The sequence below is a fragment of the Pezoporus occidentalis genome, unplaced genomic scaffold, assembly GCF_034315485.1.
Source record: "Pezoporus occidentalis ecotype Australia unplaced genomic scaffold, CSIRO_AGI_Poc_V1 ctg44, whole genome shotgun sequence".
In the NCBI taxonomy this organism is placed as follows: Eukaryota; Metazoa; Chordata; class Aves; order Psittaciformes; family Psittacidae; genus Pezoporus; species Pezoporus occidentalis.
In genome coordinates, this window is record NW_026915769.1 from 3,684,666 (window position 1) to 3,709,263 (window position 24,598).

The window sequence follows — 24,598 nt, forward strand, 5'->3', positions numbered from 1 at the left end:
GCTGAAGATTTCAACAACCAGCTTCTCATTTGGAGCATTGAGCCTGGATGCAGCTGTCCAGGAGTGCCTTAGTGCACAAAGAAGCTGTATTGGGAGCACTGAGTCTCTGTTAGGTAGATAAGACACTAGGAGTAGATTAGATTGCAGTGTGCCAAAGGAATATGTGTTTTGGGGAACAGCAGGAGGAGCAGAAAGAAAAAGACAATATAACGTGCAGAAGCTAAGTTTTTGACAGTATTGTCAATTATTTGAATTCTTGGATTTCCAAAAAAGTTCTCCTTGTTCAACCACTGGTGAACTTTCCTGCTTCTCAGGAGTTTTCCTGCTGTCGAGGAGCTGGGTCATTGCAGAAGGTGCAAAGAGCTCACATATAATGGATGCTGCAGTGGAGAAGGGCCAGTTCAATGGCCATACTTGATTTAAAGTGGTGAACTGCACCAAAGACAGCATTTATGATGTTGTAAAACTAGCATCTGTATTGCTCTGGGTTATTTAAGAACTACTTTTATTGAATCACTCATCAGGTCAGCAACATGATTTTAACAGCACAACTCCCCTGCTCCCCTCTTTTATCTCTCTGGATGATGCACTTTTATCCAGAGAAGAAAAAAGAAGTAACTGGTCCTAACAACAGCAGTCGTTTGAAGAAATATAAATGCTGACATCATAGAATTGCTCAGCAGCAGATACCAGTTTTGCACTTAGGGTTGCAGAGGCTACAGAGGGCTCCAAGTGCTGCATTCCCAATGAGGATAAGATCATTGATTTATTTCATAATTTCACCTGCCTCCCACTGATAGATGGCTGCTTATTTTGATCCCTGGAAAACAGTTCTGCCCAATAACATAGGTGCATTGAACGCTCCAAAGGTCAAGCAGCTTGAGCATGGGAAAATAGTTGTGAATGAGGCCCAAAAAACTACTGAAAGAGGTGATTTCTGGCTCAAAGATTAGTCTTCATTTAGAGACTGAGAATTTATTGCTGCCCAAACCAGCATTATCAGCTTTCTGTCAGCAACAATCATCAGGATTTCCTTTCCCAATCAACGTGAGCTGTGACCTCATCGTTGCAAAGGTGAAGCCCTGACAGGGATTAAAGGCTAATAGAGAGAAATGAGGTAGCAGGGCTCAACAAAGAGGAGATTGTTACACAGCAATAGCAAACTCAGGCAGAATGTTACAGCTGAAACATGAACCACTGAGCCAAAGGGGGAAAAGTGTATTTTTAAGAAGAGCCAAAGTAATGCTGGGTCTCTCTGTCTTTCAGTGGGGAAGGAAGGCAGGCTGCCATCCCTGCCATCAGAGGTTTTTGAAGCAGGATTAGCATAACCTTGTGGTTTGTCAAGTGTTTAATTGCAATTCTGCAGGGACATAGCCTGAAAGACACTGGAAACCAATTTAACAATCATGCATGTCGTTATATACACTAAATTGCTCCTGTGCACACATAATATTTAGTAGTCTGAAACAGAGATGCCAAGTCTGGGGGCAAGGTTTAGAATGTGAAAAGTGATGAAAGGCAAATACATGCCTGATATTCATCAAGACAATTTAATCCATGTATGAATAGTGCAAAGAGGTAAAAGGGATTTTATGTTGTTGATCCGTGAGTTATTGATTTTTATTTTCTTTCCCCTCATCCCTTCAATTTCTGGAACCAACAAGTGAAGATGTTTATTCTGAGGGGTTCTCTTCTCTTATAGGTCACTCTTGGCTGCCACAATACCTCTTCATCTTAAAACTCTGGATCAGCCCCTTCCTCAATCTCCAACATGTTCCTGTTTTTTCCAGCAGAGGTAGACTTGTGCGGTAGTCCAGGTCCAGGGGTTTTGGAAGTTCATGGCATCCAGGTTGCTTTCTGCACATTTCCAATATATTCAGCCCACCAATACAGGGTAACATCTTCTCCTGCTGTGTTTTGGATTCTCTTTAAAAGGGACCAGATAATTAGACCTCTCACCAGAGCACAGAAATTACCTGAGCGCTGAAGGTACCCAGCACTTTACCACATGAAGTCTCTAGGTTGCAATCACTTGTGAGGTTGCAAGTGGAAGATCAGAAACCAAACCCATCTCAAAGGTACCAGAATAGTACTGAACTTAATGTAGATCAGATGTTATTATATTTGATGTGGTCTCCTTACAGCACATCTCAAACTGGAATAATGATTTCAAGTGGATCTTAAACAGAAAGGGTGGATGAAAATATTTTTATTATGATAAATATATATATTAACCAGGGTCCTCACTGATACTAAGCAGCCTTCAGAAACTACTTGGAATAGAAACATCTCCATCTTAATGCATTTTAGGGCTTTCTGTCAGGAATCAATGCACATTTAAGACCTCCAAAGTGCTTTATTATTTGTATTTTAGAGATTAATGTCAGCCACAAATGCAACAAGGTTAAGTCTTCCCTAGTAATGAAATAACCAACTGAAGCAATCTGGTGGATCTCTGGCTCCCAAAAGGTGGAGCTGCAGGAACAGCCTTCAGCTTGCTCTGAAACTTGAAATCACGTGGATAATCCCCAGCCCACAGGGAAGCATTCAGATGCAAGGCTGGTATCTGTAGAGGGTAGCCCGAGTGAAATTTAGTTCCTAACTGATGATAAAAACACACAATAGCTTTTGGAGGCTGAGCAAAGTCAGTTCCTTTTCTGGGCTGAACTGTGTGGGTTTGGCACTGCTGAAACTTTTCACTCCAGGGTATTAAAATACCTAATTGTATGAAAATCTTAGAAATATTAGGATTTAGCAGTGCTGTCCTTGAGCTCTTTTCTTTAGTGCTACCAGACTAAGAAATATGAAGCCTACTAAGGTAGAGGTATAAAGAGTCCTGCAGCAAAACTGAAAGCTATATAACATCAAATGGCAAGTGGCAGGCTTTAGATTTGTTAGACAACAGTTTTCAGAGAGGAAGACACATACATCATATTGAACTGAAGGGGAAATTTAAGTAGGCACGATATAATTACCTTCTCTGGAATCAGGCCAGGAAACCAGACTATGATCTTTATTCTCAATGAAAACTGCATGGCTTTATGCTCGGAAAACTATTTACCAGGAATAATTATTAATTTCTATGCTTTATTTTGTTCTCAACTTAATTTTTAGTGACCGACCACCTGCAAACAAAGATAACTTTTCTCTCTTGTTTCTTCCTATCTTCAGCTGTGATCAAGCACTCATCAGAATCCATTTCAGTTGCTGTCTTTCTTGCAAAGTATTTTATTTTTATTATTTTTATTTTTGTTAATTTTATTTTTTATCTTATGCTATTTCCACTTCATGGATGACTGGATCTCCAGGCGCAAGAAAGCTAAAGGGGTTTCAAGAGCTCAGCCTGTTTAAATGTCAGGTTTGAATGTTTTTACTAACACTGGAGTTTGAGGGAGGTGGTTTTGCAAACTTTTACAACATGGGAATATGGCCCTCTTTGTTTCCCCCCTCTCTCTGCAAACACACTCTGATTTAGAGTGAGCTTGAACTACTTTTATTCACTATATATATTGAAGACAGGTTTGGTGTTTGTATTGGCCCAGAGCCTGACATGGCATTTGTGAGGATGAACCACAAACGTGTACTCCAGCTAAGCCAAGCTAGGAAAAGGTGTGATACAACCAGGAGCTGCCTTCTCCCCCCATCCCTCCATTTCCAAACCATTAAGGCAAGGAGGAAAGCGCACTTCAGGCTTCCCCTCTGTAACTTGCGGGCATGGCTTCCTCTCTTACATCTCACCACTCTCAACAGGCACACACTGAGACCACTCACAGTGCTAGGGATGGTCAGCTCTGTGTGAGCAAGCTTTGAGAAAGAAATTCTTTGCAATGAGGGTGGTAAAACATTGGCACAGGTTGCCCAAAGAGGTGGTGGATGTGCCGTCCCTGGAGACACTGAAGGCCAGGTTGGATGTGGTTCTGAGCAACCTGATGTAGTTGAAGATGTCTCTACTCATTGTAGGGGTGTTGGAATAGATGAGCTTTGAAGGTCATTTTCAACCCAAGCTATTCTATGACATGCAGGGGCAAAAGGGGAGGAACATGAAAGTGGTCATAAATAGATGATACTTTGGCTTTTTTTTCCAATAAAGTGCAATGCAACACAGCAAAGCTTTCATGGAGGATAAGATAATATGCCCCTAATAATGGGCAATAATTGAGCATGTTCCCAACTGGATCAAGGAGAATATTCCAAGGAGGCAATTATAACTCTATATCCCAATCCTTTGAGGAGCTCTTCCCCTAGCCCCAGCTAGCAGTAACTCACACACTGCAGTGAGCAAAACTCCACTGTGTTATACAAAGACATGTTCTGTAGTAAGATTAATCCGAAATGGTGCGATAGAGCGGTTTGGCATGTGAAGGAACTAATGAACTGCAGGACTTTTTGACTTGATAGTCATCAGATCTCATCCAAGCTGGTGGCAGCCAAACTCCCCCAGACAGAGACTCTCCTGTTCCTGGGCATTTTTCACAGGGAATTGTGGCTTTCTGACTGCTACCCAAACATCCAATACAAATAACACCTCCCCGCCTGGTAGCTTGCCTGAGATAGACTGGTCCAGTGCCAACAGAGCTGATAATTGATCATATTTGAACAGGTGCCATCTTATGGTTCTACCTATGCTGAAAGAAGTCAATGGAAGTGCTAGAAACTGATTGCCAGCTGAGGCCCAGGCTGTTACTGTCCGCCAGTATGGGAAAAGCTCCTAGCACACTGCCCTGATGGTATTTGTGCTGTACTCATTCTAGGGGCAAACCTGGATGCTCTTTTCCGATATATTTACCGACTGATGACTGATGAAAAGAGAAGAATGAAATTTCTGTTAGTATATGTGAATCAAACCTGATTTATCATGTAAGGGCTTTCCAAGGACCACCCACTACAGAGCAAACTAGCTCAAGTTGAGTGCCTGTGCATTTAGTGATGCTTGGAGCTGCAGGAAGAGATCAGGTCATAAGGCAGGAATGGCTCCTGTGCACAAGGGTCACAGAAATGCTCATCCTTGTTTGATGTTAATGGGAGCTTCAAGATACCTGAGTAACTTCCATTTTCAAAGCCATTTACTTTCCGTCTGTGCTCAGCAGAAGGTTGTACATCAGGAGGTAACTCCTACAAAATGGAGGAGTTACATTTGTAGTGTGACTGGAAAAAACACCAGCACTTGAGCTCATTAAGATCATTCGACCAATTAATTTAGTGAAACTAAGTAATTTTTTTCTTAACCTGCAAATTCAGTCTACTTTATTTCTACAGTATTCCTTGAGACTGTGTTGCTGGCACTTAGTATTTGCAGTTCCATACTTACTTAAACTTGTGGTGATACAAGTAATTGTGTATTGTCATTTCTATCTAGATGAGGATGCACTCAATTTTCTCTGGTTTTATTCAAATGCTGCAAAGCTTTTAATGAAAATTTTACTCTTCTTTCACATTAAAATATTTATAAACTTTTTTTTCATCTCCACTTCAAAACCTGGATGATTTCAGAGAATTATCTACCTGAGAAAAAAGTTATTGTTTTTGAAAAACAAACAAACAAGACCACCACCAACAACAAAAAAGGCTTGAAAACCCCTTTATTTCATTCAAATTTTATATTTTGTGAAGATAATATCATCCCAAATTTGGAAAGCTTTCATCAGCTATGAGCCAGATAGATTTAGAAACTGGCACAAGTGGATATAGTCTGATGGGTTGGGATTTTTTGAGTGAAATGACTAAAACCTCTTTCCATTTAAGGTTAGCAAGAGCTAACTGAGACAGCATATTTCAGCATCTCCTCCAAGTGAATTCTTAGGAATTCAAAGGTACACATATCAAGAAACTGTAGTTAATATGTTTCCCTGGTACATTCCTCAGTCATTTACATATCTTTGTGTTGTTTGATCATTACATTAGTCAATCTTTTCTGCTTCAGGTGTCTAACTTACATTGTTGTGTACGGATCTTTGACATTTTTTCCCTCAGAAACCCTGCAGTGATTAACAAGATGTTTCTATACACCACAGGGTGGGGGGGAATCAAGAGAAGAGGTTTTTGTCTTTATACAAGCAAGTTGGCTTCATTTATTTTGGAATACTTTCCCCTTTACTCTTGTAAAGAGAAAGTTATGTACCTACCTAACTTAGTGCTCTTAGCAAGTTTCTTAAATGTGAAAGACAAGTAGGACAGTACTTTTAAGGGAGATTATTGGACAGTGTCTGGAGAGGTTGAAATACCTCTTTAAGAAGCAGGTATGTTTAAGAATCTTGGCTCTAGGAAGGAAGTTGGAAGCTGCTGTCAGCTCAACTCTTTGTTTGCCAGAAGTCAATAATGATGAGAAGAGATTATGCACCAAGTAAATAATGTTGAGTAATGAGCTCTGAAATTCTTCTGAAGCTTTAAGCTTGCATTTACTTCTTTCATTTCTTCTACATTGGTCTGTATAAATCTTCTTAATTAAAAAAGTCAACATCTGGAACAAATATAGTTTTGTCATGTAAACCACAGTGCTCAGTAAGTCTTGGTGTTTCTGGCATTAGCAGAGAGCTGAGGGTGAGCATGCGGCTGTGCCTGAACTGTACCTGCTGAGAGGACAGGCTCTGTAGAGTTTTATCTATCCACCCCTTCTCAGGAACATTCTCGCCTGGACCTGATTCTCTATAGTGTTCCATTGACTGGCATCTTTCTGCCCTGTGCTCAGTCAGATGCCCTGACCCTATGCAGGCGGGCATGGAAGGAACATGGATGGCATTTTCTGTTTCAGGAGCTACCTGTGGCTTGCTTGGAGTCTAGTTTGGTCTAGGTCTGCTGTAGCTCTGGGTTGTATTACAGCACTAGAGGTGGCTGTCTGCCCAGCAAAAACTGCAAAGTTTACCTTCCATTCCAGCTCTGACCTGCCTCCCCGAAATAACCTGCTCTGTCATGCTTTGTGTGAAGGGTGGCAATGCCAGTTATCACATCCTGCCCTTCCACGTTCCCTGTTCCTTATTCTTGCAGGTCCCCATCTCTGCCCTTGCATCAAAGTGAGTGTTGAGTTACCACATGGTGGACCATGCAGGAACTGATAAAAATAGTAACATGAACATGATGTAGCCAAATTGGAACAGTCAGATCAGATCACCAGCACAGATGGATGTGTGTCCACAGAAACACCCACAACAGTACAGCATGGGAGGCAAGAAGTTGTAGGACACCAGTAATGAGGAGCAAGCAGGAGAAAGGGCAGCAGAGAGTCCTGGAGTTGGCTTCCAGGCTTCCTGTTGGATCAGCCCTCTGAATGAGCTTGCTCTTCAGCCAGGTGACTGCTGGACCTCAAACAACAGAGCGAGGGTGGGAACCGGCACTCAGGAAAAAGCAGGACTGCTCCTTTCTGAGAGTTTTCAGTCTGCAGCCATCTCATTTGCCTGACTCAACTGCCTGCTCTGGATCATCAGCAGTCACCACCAGTGCAGGAGAGAGGTTGGGCAATTTCAAGGCAGATTATTTAAGTCTGGTGTCTGAGCGGTACAGTCTCCCACAGGGTACTTACTGCCCTTCCCCAAATCGTTGTCTACCTGCCATGGGGCAGAAGCCAGCCTGTGGGGCTCACAGGCAACCTCTTCTTGATGTCTGCAGTTGCACCAAGGGCTGAAAGGCCACTGAATGGTAAGAAAGGCTGAAATATTCCCTAGTTAATGATGTCCCAGGAAAAAAACAGCATACCACAGGAGAGCAGCATTGTTCTTGTTTAAAGGAATATATGAGAGGCCAGATGAAGGTATCCCCTAAAATAAGGAGATGAATTCCCTAGAAAGGCTCTTTGCAGCATATCAATACGCATCAATATGGGAGTAAAGCAGCACAACTCACTTAAGACTGGGAACACTGTTACACAGTGAACACAGTGGCTGAATGTGCTGTCATGTTTAAATCTCAGCTCTTATTAATGGAATGGGAGAGGGGAGGAAGAAAAGACAAAAATGGCCCATTCATGACAAAAACAGTCATTATTTTTTTCTTTACAAACAATGGGGAAAAGAGGGAAAAGTGCTCTCATGAGAACCTTTATGAATTTCCTTAAGAGGGTGTACTTCAGATGGAGAATAAGCTAAATTCTGAGAGATATTGGGGTTACCAAGGTAACAATGCAGCTTTTTGTATACGAAAGCAAACAGATGTATAAGCCCAAAGTAAATCATTAATGTGCATCAGTATTTTTGAGATGGGTTGGAGTGACTTATATATTGTAGTCCCTCTTTATTTAATATTTCAAAAGTGTTCTTTGATTTTAAAGCAAACACTTAATAGGCCTCTCTTCAGACAATTATGCTCCCTTTTCTACACAGCACTCTGAGAAGAGACTGATTACTGATGCCATCTAGTAGAACAAACACACAAACTTGATGGAGTCAGAAGAGAACAGAGGGGCCTTGGTACATCAAGAAACTTAAACATGGGCATTATTTTAAGGTTGCAAATCATCCCAGGACTGCTCAGTTTCTTGCAAACTTGCACTTGCTTCAGCACCCTCTGAATTCCAGCTTACTTGGGCAATCTGCATTATACTCCTTAATTGCAGCAAACAATTTTTGTAACAGTATTTTTTAACTAAGTCATTCTATAATAACAAATGAAAAAAGCAGCTGTAGATTAGCTGGGGCTGGGCACAGCTTTTTTCCAAGTAATTATCTTCTTTTTCATACCCTATTTTCCTTGTTTAATACAATTAACTCAGTCCAGAAGACCCGTTTGTAACTGCATGATGAATAATTCCTAACGTAGGTTAAAGTGTCAATTGAAGAGATTTTACACATGGCCTCTTCAGGTACTGAACCTCTAATGTTTGCTAATAACTGAATGATCATTTTTCCCCCAAGATCCAGCCATTGTTCCAACTTCTCTTCCCATTTTCATTGCTATTCTAGTGACATTCTCAAAATCTGGGCTACGTATCTAGCAGTGCTAAAACATGATCAGTTGAAAGTGCTACTAAGATGGAATAAATACAGTTTAGAGGTACTCAGCTCATCAAAGTTTATGATCAATAATACAGGATTATTTCCTGGAAGAAAAAAAATATACTGCCAGCCTAACAGTATGGAAGGGAACTAAACTACGATCTGTAGTTAAAGAAATCTTTGTAATGACTTTCATTAGTCCAATAGAGAAACAAATATTTTCTCTGATATGGGAAGTGTTAAATCTGTGGCAATTTATTCAGTGATGGGGTTTTTACAGTTCCTAATGCATATGAATGATTAAAAAAAAATAAGAACTCAAGTAGTGTATCTTCCCAGGATTATTTCTGGAAGCTCCTATTTGGTGTACTTTATTTATGTCCCTTCTGTCTTGACACATGAGCAGCAGCGAGTTTGTAAGCCGCTGCTATTGAAGAAGGTACGTTAAGAGCTCCTTTGGTTTCTGCAACTCTGTTAATGATCTAACAAAACATACCTTTTATTGCAAATCTCACCTCTTTTAGACAATCCTGACTACAGCAAATGCCTGTCACTTCCAGCTGCAGAGGAGAGCCTGGTACTGGGAGCAAGCAGCACAAGGAGGAGGGGGAACTCTGCTGACCTTCCCTGGGAAGCTCCCAGCCGGATGATGGTGCCACACCACATCACTGCTGACAGTTCCCTGAGCAGATTCCTTCCATGGGTAATTAGCTTTCACAAAGCATGAATGGACTAGTTTTCTATCAGGAGACTGAATTTTAGCTGACAAATTAGACAGATTCCCCCAGGCCAGAGTTATGTAGCTTTGCCAGACCAACTAAAAATGTGATTTATAACAGATTCCTCGGTAAAGGCACTCCTTGCTTCAGGAATGAAGGTGCACACCATACTCAGACTCTTTGCCTAACATGATGGTCTTATAAAACTTTGTCTTCTGCTAAGAAAAACTGACTTTGTTACCTACTTCTGATTATCAAGCGATTCCACTTTTGTCCAACTGACTGTGACTGTGCTGAGAAACTACAGTCTGTATTCAGAAGTCAGGCATGTGCAGGTGTAAATAACATTTCAGGAGGTAAGGGGGAGCATTATTTTGAGGAGTTATACCAGATGAAGCTGGATGGAGTTTCTAGCTGGGAAAACAACTCAACAGATTTTGTCTAAGATATGTCTGTGTTTTTTTATGACATTGGCATAAAAACAGAAGCAGAGGAGCAGAGATTGTGGCCTGTGGTGTTCAGGCCCCTTACCTTGCATTAATTACTTGCATTAATTATATAGAAATATCTCATCCTGCATGTTCCCCGGCACTGGGGCGCTGAACAGCATGAATCCCAATGCCTATTATTTCTGAGCGTAGCCCCAGGGACATGATAAGCCTGCTATGCCGATTCACCCTGCAGGCAAGGATGCCTATTTCATCAGTGTGGGGCGAGCACGGGTAAAAGACAAAAATGAAGTCTAGCAGACATGAATGCCATATTATGTTTTATTCCTCTTCTCATCCTGCCTCTAAACCAGACCACACAGAAAAGCAGACAAACAATATGTTTTCTCAGGATTAATGGGAAAACCCAGAGTTTTCTGCAGTTGCAGAGTCCCAGGTAACAAAAATGATGGGCAAGGAGAAAGGGGAAGAGAGAAGTCAGGAGAGGCTTTAGACTAACATAATCCCAGACCCAGTTCTTGCCAATGGAGGCTCCACCTCCGACTCACCACTGGGTTTTCTCCTTATTTACCCCTCCAGCAAAACCGGTATTTGTACTCGGTGAATATCAGCACTTACGCCGATCAAAAAGCAGGCTCGCCCATCCCTGACAGTGTCTTGAACATGCCTGTGTTTGCACGGTATTAATAGTTAATATTTACTTTAATTATTAATTTATAGTACTTAACAACTTCATGCAGCGTTATTGAGGTACCAGGCACATTAGAGGTTGGTGAATGATGGTGGGGAGGCTAATAAAACCCATGGATTCTAGGTCTAGCAAGTGGATAATGTGTGGCAGACTGATGCGGGCACAGCAGGCTGGTTTTAACTATATGGGTTTGGGGCTTAAGGAGGATGTTACACAGGTGAACATATGGACAACCCCCTCCTTCAAAATTTGCTTTTATCTATGGGAAATCTAATAGCTCCATAGCACTATTACTCCCAATCATTAAAGTCTGTGGTATTTTTAAATTTAGAAAATCAGAATCCTGTCATGTAAACACAAATAATGACTTTTGTGGAGGCAGCCTCTTATAATCAGCACACACAGAAGGGAATTATCTAATTTAATTTATATTTGTGGTGGCTTTAGGAAGTTAAGACGGTGGTTCAAAAAAGTAATAATCCATATATCACTTAGTCTAATGACATGATCATGTGGGGAAAAAAACATATAAAATGTGATAGGAAAATAGCTTCCCTTCCTATATGTAATTAGATTAACTTTTTGGACAGCTTTTACATACTGGTTTAAAAGAAACTTAACTTTCTTTTTTTTCAGGTCCACAGGTATGGCAGCGAGGTTTCATCTAATATTTCTTTAGTGTGTCAAGGTTTTGAAATTTAAAAGGCAATAAAGTATCCTCATATCCACAAATCTTCTGAAATCTTCTGAGGACACTACTTTAATAGCAACATTTCTTCCCTTTTTTAAACTTTAGATTGCATGCTTCTTTCAAGGGGATATAAAGCTGACATAGGACAATTCTAAGAAAATAAGATTAGAGATTTTTTAATTAGCTCTTCATGAGTTTCATAATATTATATCAAAATTAATACAATTTTGACTGCCCTTTGCTCATGGCTGTTAAACTTTTCTTATAGCTGCAAAAACTGACAAAGAAAGTCCTGAAGAAAAAGATTCTGGAGAACTTAAGTTTAAACCCTTTATTTCTCCATATCTGTCAGTCAGTCAAACAACTCTATGTAACTGGATAAATTTTGTCCTTAGAGACAGACAAATAATGTATGTGGCAACTTCCAGGTTACCATTAGCATCTTTTCAAACATTATTTCTTAAGCTAAGACTGGCTTTCATAAATGCTCCGAAACCAAACTTTGCTAAGTATTTGTTTCCTAATAACTAAGGTACAGAGCCCAGTCCTGCTGCCCTCATCTTACAAAACCTACCTGCTGACATAGTATTGTAAGTACAGAAAATCTTCTAAAATTTGAGTTTTTGTGATTTAGTTGGATCCTAATATTATTTCTGTGTAGGCTAAATAAAATACTGTAAAACTGCCTACTGTTTCCTGTGATTTCAGTGTACAATAAGGATTCATAGATTCAATCACCAAAACATTTTACATTTCAGAAATGGAATTAACAAATTAAATGAACTGAACATCTGTAGTGAATAATATGAGCTCAGTATAGTCATTCAAAAATGGTTTTAAGTGGAGTTTTGCAGCCCATTATTTTACCTCCACTAGATGTCAGTCTGTTGACAGAGCTGAAGGGGTTTAATCCCTATTTCATAGTAAGGAGCCTGGTCAGGATCACAGCTACAATTCCCTACTTCCAATCACCAGCAATAACCCAAAAGAGGAGATACTCTGAGTCACTACGTTGTTTTTTTTCGTTCTTTGCTCTTTTACCCCCTGTATTTTTCCTCCAGCAAATTTCTCAGGAATTTACAAGGTCCACCAATGCTGATAAATGGGAGCAGCATCGAGTAACACGGTATTCCCCACAGGCATTTTCCCTTCGCTCATCCATTCATAAGGTGCCAAGCTTGACACATCTACTCAGGAGGACTTCTTCACTTGTGAGTTCTTTGAAAATATTTAAGTGAATGCCTTTTTTACTCCCTGACAGTGACCAGGTGGTGAGGAGCTTTTTGGCTATTTCTGTTCCTCAGTAGGGATACTTATTTTTATTTTCTGGGAAGAATGTATGATTTCAGAAAGTATTGTCACCACTCCAATAGTATCTTTATAAGACAGCTGAAGGATCCAGGCTGGACTAAAGGTTTAGCAGATGAATTAAACCTCCCAAGCAGCAGAATCAGGATAATATTTCCAGGACTGTGCACAGGATTTTGGAGGATTTTGCTCGCAGATACTAATTGATGGCTTCTGCAGCCCCCAAAAGGTAAGCTTCCCAAGTGCAGCTCTGCAAACACAATGCCATCCCAGCATGTCAGATTTAATATGCATGCAGAGTGAGCACACACTGCATGCAAAAGCAGTGAGTCTGCTTGAACTCTGTCCTGTGATACAAAGTTACTCCATGCATGCACAAAAGCTCAGTACAGAGCACAGGAGTGATTTATTTGTGCTTACTTAGTAGCAACTGCCTGGATGGTCAGCTGTCCAGGCTGCTGAAATCCTAAAGAACTGCTGCTGCTGTCAAAACACAGGAAAAGCCAAGATTCTCACATGAGAGATGAGATCTGACTGTATTTGCATGGGAAATCTGTATTATATGGCCAAACTTTCAAAATTAGCACTGCTTGTGGGAGCATTTTCACATGGGAGTATAGGACTTAAAATAACACTGGATAGTTGAAAAGGTCACAAGAGGACACTAGGAACTGCACACTCTCACCTTCACAGTCCTCTTCAATAATCCTCCTTTCCCATAAAACCTTAAACAAAACGCTTGGAACTTATTTCAGATATTCTGTTTCTATGCAGCCCAAGCCATTTCTGGTCATGCTTTTTTTTAAACCTGCTGCTTACTGTCACCTTCCCCACGTCCACCTTTTCTTCTTTAGTCTCATGGTCAGTGTCAGTGTCAGCCTGTCTTGTGGAGAAAGGTTTTTCCCTGTTTTGTGTATTGCCTGGAGCATGCCTGTCCTTTCCTAGGACAGATGTTAAACTGCAGTAACTGATTTTTCTCCTTGCCACGGTGTTAAACTATATGATTGTCAACTGACATCCAAAAAGAGGAAAAATCAGTGAGTTTTTTAAGGTTTAGTTTTATCCAAATTTGCATTTTCTCATAGAGGAAAAATAAAAATGTCATACAGAGGGTCTGATAGAGAGCAAACTGTATCCCACCTTCTCCTATATGCATAAATTTTCTATTTTGACTGCACTCACCTCCTTAGTCATCCCAATCCAGACTTAACCTGGTTCCCTCAAAAATGAGAAAATCACTCCCCACATGCCAATCTGAGTCCTGATTTAGCATATACTGCAAAACATTAGAGAATAAATTCCTATGCTTTTCACAGGTCCCCCTGTCTCTAATACACCACATGCCATGTATTTATACATGCAAGCAGGTGCAAACACTCATGCACAAACTGAACCAGTAGTCCACTTCTGCAGTGGTGGGTGCTGTGTGCTGCAGACAAAAGGGATCCTGCTGTGCCCATCAGACCCCGGGGTTTTAAGCAGGCAAGCCCTGTATGCAACGCAGCTCCTGGAACACAGGTTTTGCCACTGGGTTCCTCCCAGTCCTGGTAATTAAATCCTAAGTATGGGATTTAATGTAAACCCCTGTAACAGGGAGATCTCTGTCCATGAGAATAAATTTCTAAACATAAGGAGGCCTCTCCCTGGCCAAGGTTTTTGCTTTGCTTGTGCACAGGAATCACTTCTTGTCACAACTAAAATCTGACTGGAAGGCAAGAGGTTGCTGTGGCAAGGGAGAGAGCCAGCAGAAAGGCACTTGTTAGGATCACTGGAGGATGCCCGACCAGCTCATATATGAGATGATCAGCCCAGCTGGAGGACAGGAGAGGTGGCAGCTGGGAAATGCATGGAAGACGCAGGCAGAGCAGGGCACAACACATATGGGTCAAGATAGGGAAAGGGAAGAGGTGGTAAAATAGCATGACTTTTCCTCTGTTCTTTGAGATAGCTGTTGCCAAGGCCAAAGCTAATGACAAGTAGAGAAATAAAAATTACCCTTCCCTGGTGTTCCTAGTTGATGATAGTGTTTAAATCAGAATGCTGGAGAAATGCAGAGGAAATGAGCTAGGGCTGGATGTAGCCCTCGTACTCCCAGGGCTGATACGTATTCTTACTGATGCGTAAGACAATCTCTATGCCCCTTACACACAGAAAACTGCAGGACTATGCAAGTTGGCATACGCATAGCCTCCTTTAACTTAGCATCAGCTTTCTTACAATTCAGCCGCGTCTTTTGCCATACCTGACCGAAGCTGGACTTTAAATTCTACATAAAATCAATAAACTGGTATATGTATAAGGTGGAATTCATGTGCAATGAAATTCCCAAAGTTATTAAGGAGCTAGATTTTGGGTACCAGGTATCCCAAGTACTGTCTCTGATCCACCTCAATAGGGCAAAGATTGAATCCTTCCATACACTTGTGCAGTTGCCAAATGTGACGATGATAATGCTGATCCTGAGAAAAATTCACTCCATTCAGATGTACCATAAAATCTTTGTGAAGGGCAGATGACAGTTACAAAATCCCTCATTCATTCTGGAAATCAGACAGCATCTAACAAATGAGGTGAAAGTATTTGCAGTGTCTCTGAGCCTGACAACTGTACAGTGAACAGTATTTCATCCATACTTACTTCTTGGAAGATGCCATTCATTTCCATGATAAACTGCAAGTGCTTCAAATATCTCCTCCGGGGCTCTGTAGGCTTTCTTTCCAGATGGATGGATTTCATTCTTATTCTGCTATTACATAACAAAGGAGTGACACATACATCTCAACATCAAATGCAACCACTCTTTTATGGTCTTCAGATATGTATAACATATCATCTGAAGCCAAATAAACTCTAAAGTTGTTGAATTGGGACTTCAATAGCTATTTGGAGGATTAAGACAGCCTGCAGTACCCATTTCATATGGATTTTTCATTGCTCCCAAATACCTCCAGAAAACTTACAAGCTGTTTTGCGTTCCACCTCTGGTGGGTAACAAGATGGTGCTGTCTCCTCTCAAATGTGTTCTTCCTCATCTTTAGCATAGGTGTTCAGAATTCCTTGGCCAATTACTGTAATTTGCCTGGTGTAAGAAGGAAGCTGAGAATGAGCATAAGGGTATGGTGTGCTTCACAGCTCAGCAGATCTGCTGTGGGGCTCACTGCTCAGCAACAAAGGCTAATCAAAAGCATTTTCCCAAGTGCATCAATCAATTTCACTGGATCCTATTAAATGCTGGACCAAAAATAAAAGCTTTGGTCTACAGCTTCAAAGCTCTGTGGCCCAAGTCATACTTAATTTAATACAGGCTCAAAATAAGAGTCAGAAAACTAATATTTATGCCGGAAATATAACATGGTGCAGGATTTGCTTCTTTAGTGTAAAGTAACTTTTTCCAGAGCCCAAATTTTATCTTCTGATGGGAGTTACCTCCAATAAAAAAAGGGCAAGGCTAGTATACATGTTATGATTAGAATGAACAGCCATCTCTCAACATTTGAGATGTGAGGGATTCAAAGTCTTTGACCTGCTTTGCTTCCCGCAGAGCCATCATTTGTTGGAATGAGGGAACTGTCTTCACCCAGAGTCTCAGCTGGGACAGATCTTTCTCTGCATTCAGCTTCAAACACCAGGGCCTCAAGAGACTGGTCTTCCTCCTAATTTTAAGCAGAACTCTAAAAATAAGTTCTGTGTAATTTTGTTTTCAGCTGGACTATCTGGCTCTAGGTGGATTTTTTCCCTTCTAGTAATTCTCTAAATCTGTGCTAAGAAAAACAAACATTATTTAGATTGTAAGCTCTTTGAGGGGAAAAACAGATCTTTAAGGGATCTGCAAGGGCTCACAGAATCAAGAAATCAGATGAGCTCAAGGTACAGCATTTGCAAGTATTCTGGTAAAAATCACTAAACTCTATAACTGATATCGCTGAGATCCTGCAAAACTGCCTTGTGAGAAACCTATCTCTGCGTAGCCTTGTAATAAAGGTGGTTTCGAGTACGCTGTTAAGAATGAATGAAAGCATGGAAAGACTAAAATGAAAAAAACAAAAATCTCTGTGGTTATTTAAGGCAGGAGAAAAAAAAGTGCAAAAGAGATTATATGCATAGGCAAGACTATTTTTCACAAGGATCCATGATTAATAATCATTAATACTGATTGCAGAGGCATTTGCTGAAACATGCAGCAAGTCTAAACAGGGTAAAGCTGGCCTATGGAAACCACTGGAAGATACCACCAGGATCAGGGCTCTGTTAAGACTGCCAGAATAAAAAAATAAATAAAAAAAAAAAGACTTTTCCGTTCTGCATTGCTTTCTAAGTGCTCTTGAAAAGAAAATACTTACATGTGGAGCTGCTGTGTGCTATCTAACCCCAGGGTAAGCATGAGTTATTTTTGCGTGCCTTTACATCAGCTGGGGTTAGCTTGAAGCCTTAGCAATGCAGCAGTTTGAATTAGAGAACTAATGCATCCTCATACTGATACCTCAGACCATATCTATGGCCAGTTCTGTATTTTCAGCTGTTTAACCTGAAATATTTTGCAAAGTAACACTTCAGTACACTACATGAAAAATCTGCATACTTATGGAGTAAAAGCTGGTTAACAGTCTCCTTAGAACATAAAATGTTTAAAAAAAACCTCAAATCCTGAAACAGGTGTGTTTGTAATGGGTGAAGAAAAAATCTTCTCATATTTGAGTTTGACAAAAGACAGGCAAAACGTCAGCTCAAAGACAGTGAGCTAAAGGGGATTGCTGGACAAACACCATCCCTTCCCAAACAGTGTAGTATAAAACCAAATACAAAATTAGTAATTTGCAGGTACATTTCACAGACCGCATGTGACTATGCTGTCAGATTTTAGCGTGCTCCAATGCTTCCTTCACTGCAGCTGTGATCTGCTGGTCGTAGCTACGTTAACTTTCCATACATATGTTTAGAACACACTGAAATGCTTCTTTGGACCTGGAAACCCCAACCGCACATGGGACGAGGGGAACGACCAGGCTCGATGGCTGCGATGCGCAGCCAGCCTTCACAGAGCTCCGCTCCATGAGGAGAGCCGAGGGTTGGCACCTTGAGCCTCCACGGGCCCGCGGAAAGAGGCGGAACTGAAGGCTGTCCCCACGGCCTGCTTTTCACGAGGGGAAAAGAGAGTGGCTTACACCCCCTGGACCCACACGGGACACAGTCCCGATGCCCGCCCGTGTCCTCACACCCGGGGCGCCCATCACCCCGCAGGGATCCGGCCCGACCTCTCGAGCCGCACCAGCCGTGCGGCGGGGCTTGGCCGCCGCCATTTCCGCGCGGCAGGAGGCGGAGCTGGGCGGCGCCGGGGCAGGCGATGGCGATGGCGATGGCGGCGGCGGGATCGCTGCCCGCCGTGGCGGCCGAGCCGGGGGCCCGCCTGGAAAGCGTGCGGGTACTGGCGGGCCTGTTCCGGGAGGCGCAGCACAGGTAGCGGGGAGGAGGGGCCGCCCGCGGCCACGTGCGGCGGAGAAGGGAAGTCCGGCCGCGGGAAGAGCCGGTGCCGGCGGGCCTGGGAGGTGTGTGGCTCGCTGCTGCCTCCAGCGTGTTAATGGCCCTCGGGCAGCGGGGTCCGCAGGGAAAGGGGTCCCGCAGTGCCCACAGACGGACTTGTGTGCCGCCCTCCCTGCTGTGAAATCTCTGCCTTCCCCCCCAGGGCTGGTGGTGTGGGGCCCGGGGCCAGTAAGGGTGACATGTGCCTCCTTCGCTCCTTTCCTTTGGGGTCCCATGAGGAGCTGGCAGTCTGCTCATCTGCCTGAGGCAGGCCCAGGGCAGGAAGGAAAACTTTGTGCCTCCCAGTCACAGGTGACAGCAGTTGCACTAAAGGCCACGCTGAGCGCTGCAGGGTGGCTAGAAATGGGCAAGGTGTGTGTATCTGCGGCCTTGCTGGGTGGCTGCTTCATGCGCCTGCGAGGCCAAGGCTTTGAGGTGAGGGTGGCGGTTGTAGGCAACTGAGGGCAACTGTTATGTGATAGGATGGGCTGCAGGGGCTTCAGTGGGAGGAAAGGTTGGATGCCCCTTAGCGGTAGGGTAGGGAGAGAAAGCATTTATTGGAGAAAGCATGGGGCTCTTATGGAGGGTAGTTGTGGCTGTAATGTGAGACCTCTGCAGTATTGCACGCCACTTGTTGGCTTCGGCGAAGGTTGGGCATGCAGATGTTCAGCTGTGTGACAATTCTTAGAGTAATGCTTTTCACTCTGCCTGGGAGGTGGGAGGAGGCATAGGCTGATGTGAAGCTTGTGCTCACTCCTAACAGTAGCTGTTTGAAAGGGTCAAACAGCTTTGCACCTAAGAATGAAGAAATCAAACTTCATAGCTTAGCATAAAATTGTGGTGATGGGTGCCCTTCAGCCACCATCATCCTTCCTCTCCTCCCCTCTCCCCAGCTCTGTTTTTGTTAATTCCCAGTTCTAGTATTGTTAATTAAATCCAGATTTAAAAGTCGAGCTTGGGGGGAGAGTGAAGATGTACTTTTTATCTTGGAAGAGAGTAGGACCTGTGAAGATTTTGGACTTACATATTGGTGTTTTCCCTGGCTGTTTCATGCCTTCCCTGAAATCTCTGACAGTGTTTGACAGATGAATGGATATTTCTCCCAAATAGCCAAGTTTTGTGGGTACAGGTAGGCCAAAAGAGAGGCACTGTAATGGCCCTTCCAGAAGGACAAAGCTGTAGTGTTAGCCCACATCCAGAATGGATCAGAATGGATCTGAGAGCAATTTTGGCAATAAATTTGCCAACTGTGGAAAATGCTGAACCAGAAGATGCAATCCAATGGATGCTTGGTATTTGAAGTTATGATACTTAATGATGATTGTTTTGTTATGATGTGATTGTTCAGTGCTTGTGGAAATAAAGTAATTTTAAATTGTGAGTGCTAGTGGTCTGTAATTCAGAAGCAAATAAGGTGAGAAAATACTGCCTCAGGTATGAGACTGTGGTGTGGAACTTGGGAGACTGAATTCAGCTGGGTGCTTTGGCCGAGACTTCCAGTGCTTTTGAGCAGAGGATTGATTTCTTTACGCTTCCATTGCTGATCTACAAGAGGGAGAAAATGGTTTTATTCTGTTACCAGGATATTGTGAAGATAAATGCTTTAAAGGCTTTTTAGGGTCTCTGTTTATAGGTACGGAATTGTGTAAGTATCTAAAACATGGAATGGAAATGCATATTTAAAAGCTACTGGATTCTTTGCATAGTTCTTAACTAATTTCATGGGGTTTGGAGACCTGCTCTTTTGAACAGGGTTACATTAGTATTTTTAACTCTGTTCACTAGGATGTTATCTTGTACAGTTTTGTTTTTAAAGTCAAGCATGTAGGTCTTGCAAGGAGTGACAGTAATCTTTCTTTTGGCATGGATACATGAATTCTGATTCTTTGTTTTGACTTAATGAGAAATTGTGTATGTCTTCCTTGTCTGAGAGCTGGGCCGCTGTACCCTTTGCTTCTGCTTCCTTTTGTATTCCTGCAGAATACTTGATGCTGAAATCAAGGACAGGTGGGAGTAGCAAATTGTGAAGATCCTGTTTTAGGCAACGGAGTAAAGGAAAGAGAAATCTGTGGAATACCCACAGAGCAGTTCTGAAAGAATTTCATGGCCTGGGCCTGTTTACAATAGAAGATATTTTTGAATCTGAAAAGCTACTTAGCAGGCTTTTTGCTAGTTTTATAGATTGATATTTAAAGATTAGGGAAACAGTTGTGAAAGGAAAATCCTTTAAAGTACATTTCAAATACTTGTAGCTGCTGTTTTTATATGTATGTGAATCTTTGTCGTACTGCTGGAAAAAAGACTGTTCTTTTTAAAAATAGTTCTAAGCATTGCTTGAAACAGTTACCTGAAGCCACTCCTGGCTGATTTCTTAGTGTTAGCTAAACACTTCCTGCCCTCCTCACTAGTTTGAAAATTTAGTTTTTGTGCAGAAGGATGATTTTAATTAAATTCCTTTGTAGCACACATTCAAATTACATTGATGCTTAAGTAAGAGTTGATTAAAATTTCCTCTGAATAGAATCCTGCTTTATACCAAACAGCCTTTAAGTCATTCCATGGTCATTTGGAATACTTTTTGCATGTTCACTTCGGCTTTTCTGTTGCAGGAAGAGATTTGATTTCTGCCCAGAAATGTCTGGCTTGAGCACATGTAATTTTTCTTTCACAGTGTGCAAGAGAGATTTGAAGTGCTGTCTCTCCTCACTGATACGTAAAAATCCACATCTCCTTCCACATGCAGAGTGAGGACAGGCATTTTCTGGTGTACCTCATACTTGCTTTGTTAGGATGAGTTTTGTCATTGTATTTCACTGGAAATATCTGCACTCCAAGGCTGGGTGTTTTTAACTTTCAGTCCAAATTTGAAAAACGAAGTTGCCACAGTGGCTTGGTATGCATGTGATCCAGTGTCTGGCTAAAACTTCTGGTTTGCTGCATAACTCTGTAATGAGAGTAGAAACTTTTACAGGTAAGAATAACTTTTAAGGAGCTGTTTTAATGGTAGATCACAAGAATGTGCGCAAAAGTACTTGCAGCTTTTTTTTTAATTTGTTTTATTAACTTTAAATAACTGAATGTTGGGCAATAGTACATTTCTGTATTTTTAAGTTGGGTCAGGAAATTACTAGTTTCATGTGATAACCCAACACGTGGTGTAGATATACACAAAGGAAACTGCAGTTGGACCAAGAGTTTTCCTATTTTAGAATAATTTTAGTGTTTAAAAACTCAGTAGACTAACAGCTAATGGTTCTGTATGGCATCTTCACTCAATAGAGAATACATGGCTTTTGTGTGTTTCGGACAGGGCCTGGCTGGGTGCTCCTTTACCAGACCATAGCTATTCTGATGTTTAGAAAAACTTGTGTCTGGATGCATTTGCCGTGTGCACTGCGGCGCGTCAGCCACTGAATCTCTTTTGGCATGCATGCCTGTCATGAAGCGGCAGGAGGTGTACCACTTCTTATACGTCGAAGGCTCAGGACCCATGAATGTCTTTTCTTAGATCTTCGAAACTAAACAAAATTCCAGACTTTCTTTCCAGTTATGTAAGCTCCACTGTTTTCTTTATGACTAAAGCCAGCTCTGCTTTTGGTCTTTGTTGTGCTACTTTAGTATTTTCTCCTCAGGATTAGAATCATAGAATGTTTAGGGTTGGAAAGGACCTTAAAATCATCTAGTTCCCTGTAAAATGTATCTTGATGCTGTGGTATTGTTTTTTTTTTTTTAATGTTTTAATGGAGATTGTGTAAATGTGTTGATTTTGATCAACTGTGAGGTTCTAGAATAAAACACATATTTCCTGGAAATCTGATACATAATGTTGTAGTAACTTAATGGTATTTGTAAGCATTGTTGTGTTTCTTACAGTACAGGTGCTCGCCCTTCTTTGTAAGTCTACTCCACACCTTAACAGGCTTCAGTATTGGATGCAGTGTACTGTCAGTAAGATGTATATGAATATGAAATTGTCATTGTTGAAACAACAAAAGTGTTAAGAGGTCTAGGAAACATGAACTGTAAGCAAAGATTGAGAGAATGGTTTTTGTTTAGTCTAGGAAGGAGAATGTAGAAGGAGCAGCCGTGGGAAATACAGTCTTCAGACATGTTTAAAGGTGTTACAGGTAGGATGTGTAGACATGGCATTTAGGGACATAGTGGTGGAGTTGGCAGCCTTAGGTTAACGGTTGGACTCAATGATCTTAAGGGTCTTTTCCAACCTGAATGATTTTATGTTTCTGCAGTTTGGTTTATGAACATGTGATCTCTTATGATAAAGAGCAGGCAGAATTTTCAATTGTGCAGATGTTTAGGCCTTAGAGCAAGCAGCTGAATGCAGCTAATACTGCATCATCCACTAATGTTTGATCGAGATTTTAAATTCTCCTTTAGGAAGAGTTTTCTGTGTGAACATCTTTTGGTTTATATACTTTTGTTTAATATTACTTTCCATTTCATCTAACTTTCTTGTGTTCATAATTTAGGAGGTATTTCTCAGACCTGTGTCTTGGATCCTAACTTTCCTGTTTGATCTTGTGTACATGACAAACCTGTTTTAAGGTTTAAGGAGGCTGCATCTGGATTTCCCTTTTTTGATTCTGGTTAGAAGTATTAGATGAGTAAATTTATTGGACTTCCCTGTAGCAATGCCAAAAACACTCTTTGGTGTGGTTTCTTTTCAGCATGAAATATCTAAAACTAAGTTAGCAATGTTTGTAATGTGTTGCTCTCATATCTTTTCTGAACATAAAATCAGGGAAGAGGGCATGTGAATAGCTGTAGTTTGGAAATGTGCATATCTGCATGACAGAGCATCTGCAGATGTGCCTGTCAGTCCTGGGGAGTCTGGTCAATCTATGTGGTGCAGCAGCATCAGCTCTTTCATCCATTCATAAGGTGTCTCTTTATATGCTTATGGTTTTGTAGTGTTGTTTTCCTAGGTCTTGATACTCTAAGAAGTGACATGGTACTTTTTGTATTGGCATACAGTTGTCTGCTGAAATAGAGTTAACTTTCTCCCTTGGCTTTGATTCACACACTTGAAAATGATGCTGATGCAGCCCCTGGCTTTCAGCATGACTTCTCTTTCTCCCTCTGGTGAAATTTGTGGCAGGGTATTTTATAATGGAGCTTCTGATACCTTTTTTTTTCTGAAACGTATGGTACTGGACATCTAAACGGTGTTCATGAATTAAAGCAATTCCTAATTCTTAAAAAAAGGTAGTGTCATATGCTAGCTACATGCATTAGGGAGACTTCTTTTTAAAATTAAGATCCCAAAGAGCTGTTGGAAAGCTGTGAGGAATACTAAGGCAACACAACTCTCCCACAGCTCATCTTCTGAAAAGACTGGTGGAATGATTGTATGCATGTCTTTTGCTCTCTCTACTTGAAAGACCTTATATGCTATGGATAGTTAAGAGACTGTTGCAGACACATCTTCATGTTTACAGGAAGATTGTCATAGTACAGGCTTTTTCACAGCAGTGCATTTTTTGTTGTTGTTGTTGTTGTTGTTGACTACAAATTCATTTGTTTCAGAGAAATGGCAAAAGAAAGTGCATTTCAGGATCTCCTGGAAATCCTGAGAAGCGTCTCAAGTGAGATTGAGCAGGCCTACAAGGACTCCTGTGAACTGGTAGATCTAGACACCCGCCTGCTGCTTATAGCAGAGTGTTTCAGATGTCTGAGGAATGCTTGTGTTGAGTGTGCCAAGAATCAACATGTCATGAGGTATAGTTATGATCCATTTTAACCCATCCAAAAGTATAATGTTATGATGTTTGTGTGGTTTTCTATAGACATTGTTATTTTACGCTGCTGTGTTAGTTGATTTATTAACTGGTATTTCCTGCTTGATTCAATCACTTGAAATTAAGTATGCAAGAAACAGAAATAGCTGACCTATTTATAGGTCAGAGTTTGGGGCACTGCTGAATAATAGAGCAGAGTGTTTGTGTCCTTAGTACAAGTTGATTAGGTAAATGATATAAACCTTTTGGAAGTCTGACTGTAGAACTGTCCTTTTTTTCTCTTTAATTTCTTTATTTAACATAATGAATAAGTAGATAGTCTTAATTATCAGTTACAGGATTACTATGTTTTTTAAGGTACAGGTGTATCTGTCTGGCATGCATGACAAAGTATGGCATGTAGAGTTGTGCATATCAACTCTGATACATATAGAGATAAACTGATACTAATGGATGGTAAGAGGTCGGTCTGTCTCCTTAAGTTATTTAGACTCTCTTTGCAACATCCAGGGGATGCTCGGGATACAGCCAGCTGTAGTTACTGAA

The 24,598-nt window shown here is 41.3% G+C and overlaps 1 protein-coding gene across 5 annotated transcripts in view; it reads left to right on the forward strand.

The window, feature by feature from the left end:
* Window positions 1-18,057: 18,057 nt before the first annotated feature.
* Window positions 18,058-24,598, forward strand: part of ATXN10 (ataxin 10) — a 112,152-nt gene continuing 105,611 nt past the window's right edge. Inside the window, exons 1-2 of one of the 5 annotated variants that reach the window (XM_062634933.1) lie at window positions 18,058-18,233; window positions 23,841-24,032. In XM_062634933.1, the coding sequence (XP_062490917.1) occupies window positions 18,121-18,233; window positions 23,841-24,032 (305 nt within the window). In that variant the 5' untranslated portion in view covers window positions 18,058-18,120. The remainder of the gene's footprint in view (window positions 18,234-23,840; window positions 24,033-24,598) is intronic. The other 4 variants (XM_062634932.1, XM_062634934.1, XM_062634931.1 and 1 more) reach the window with 4 other exon arrangements.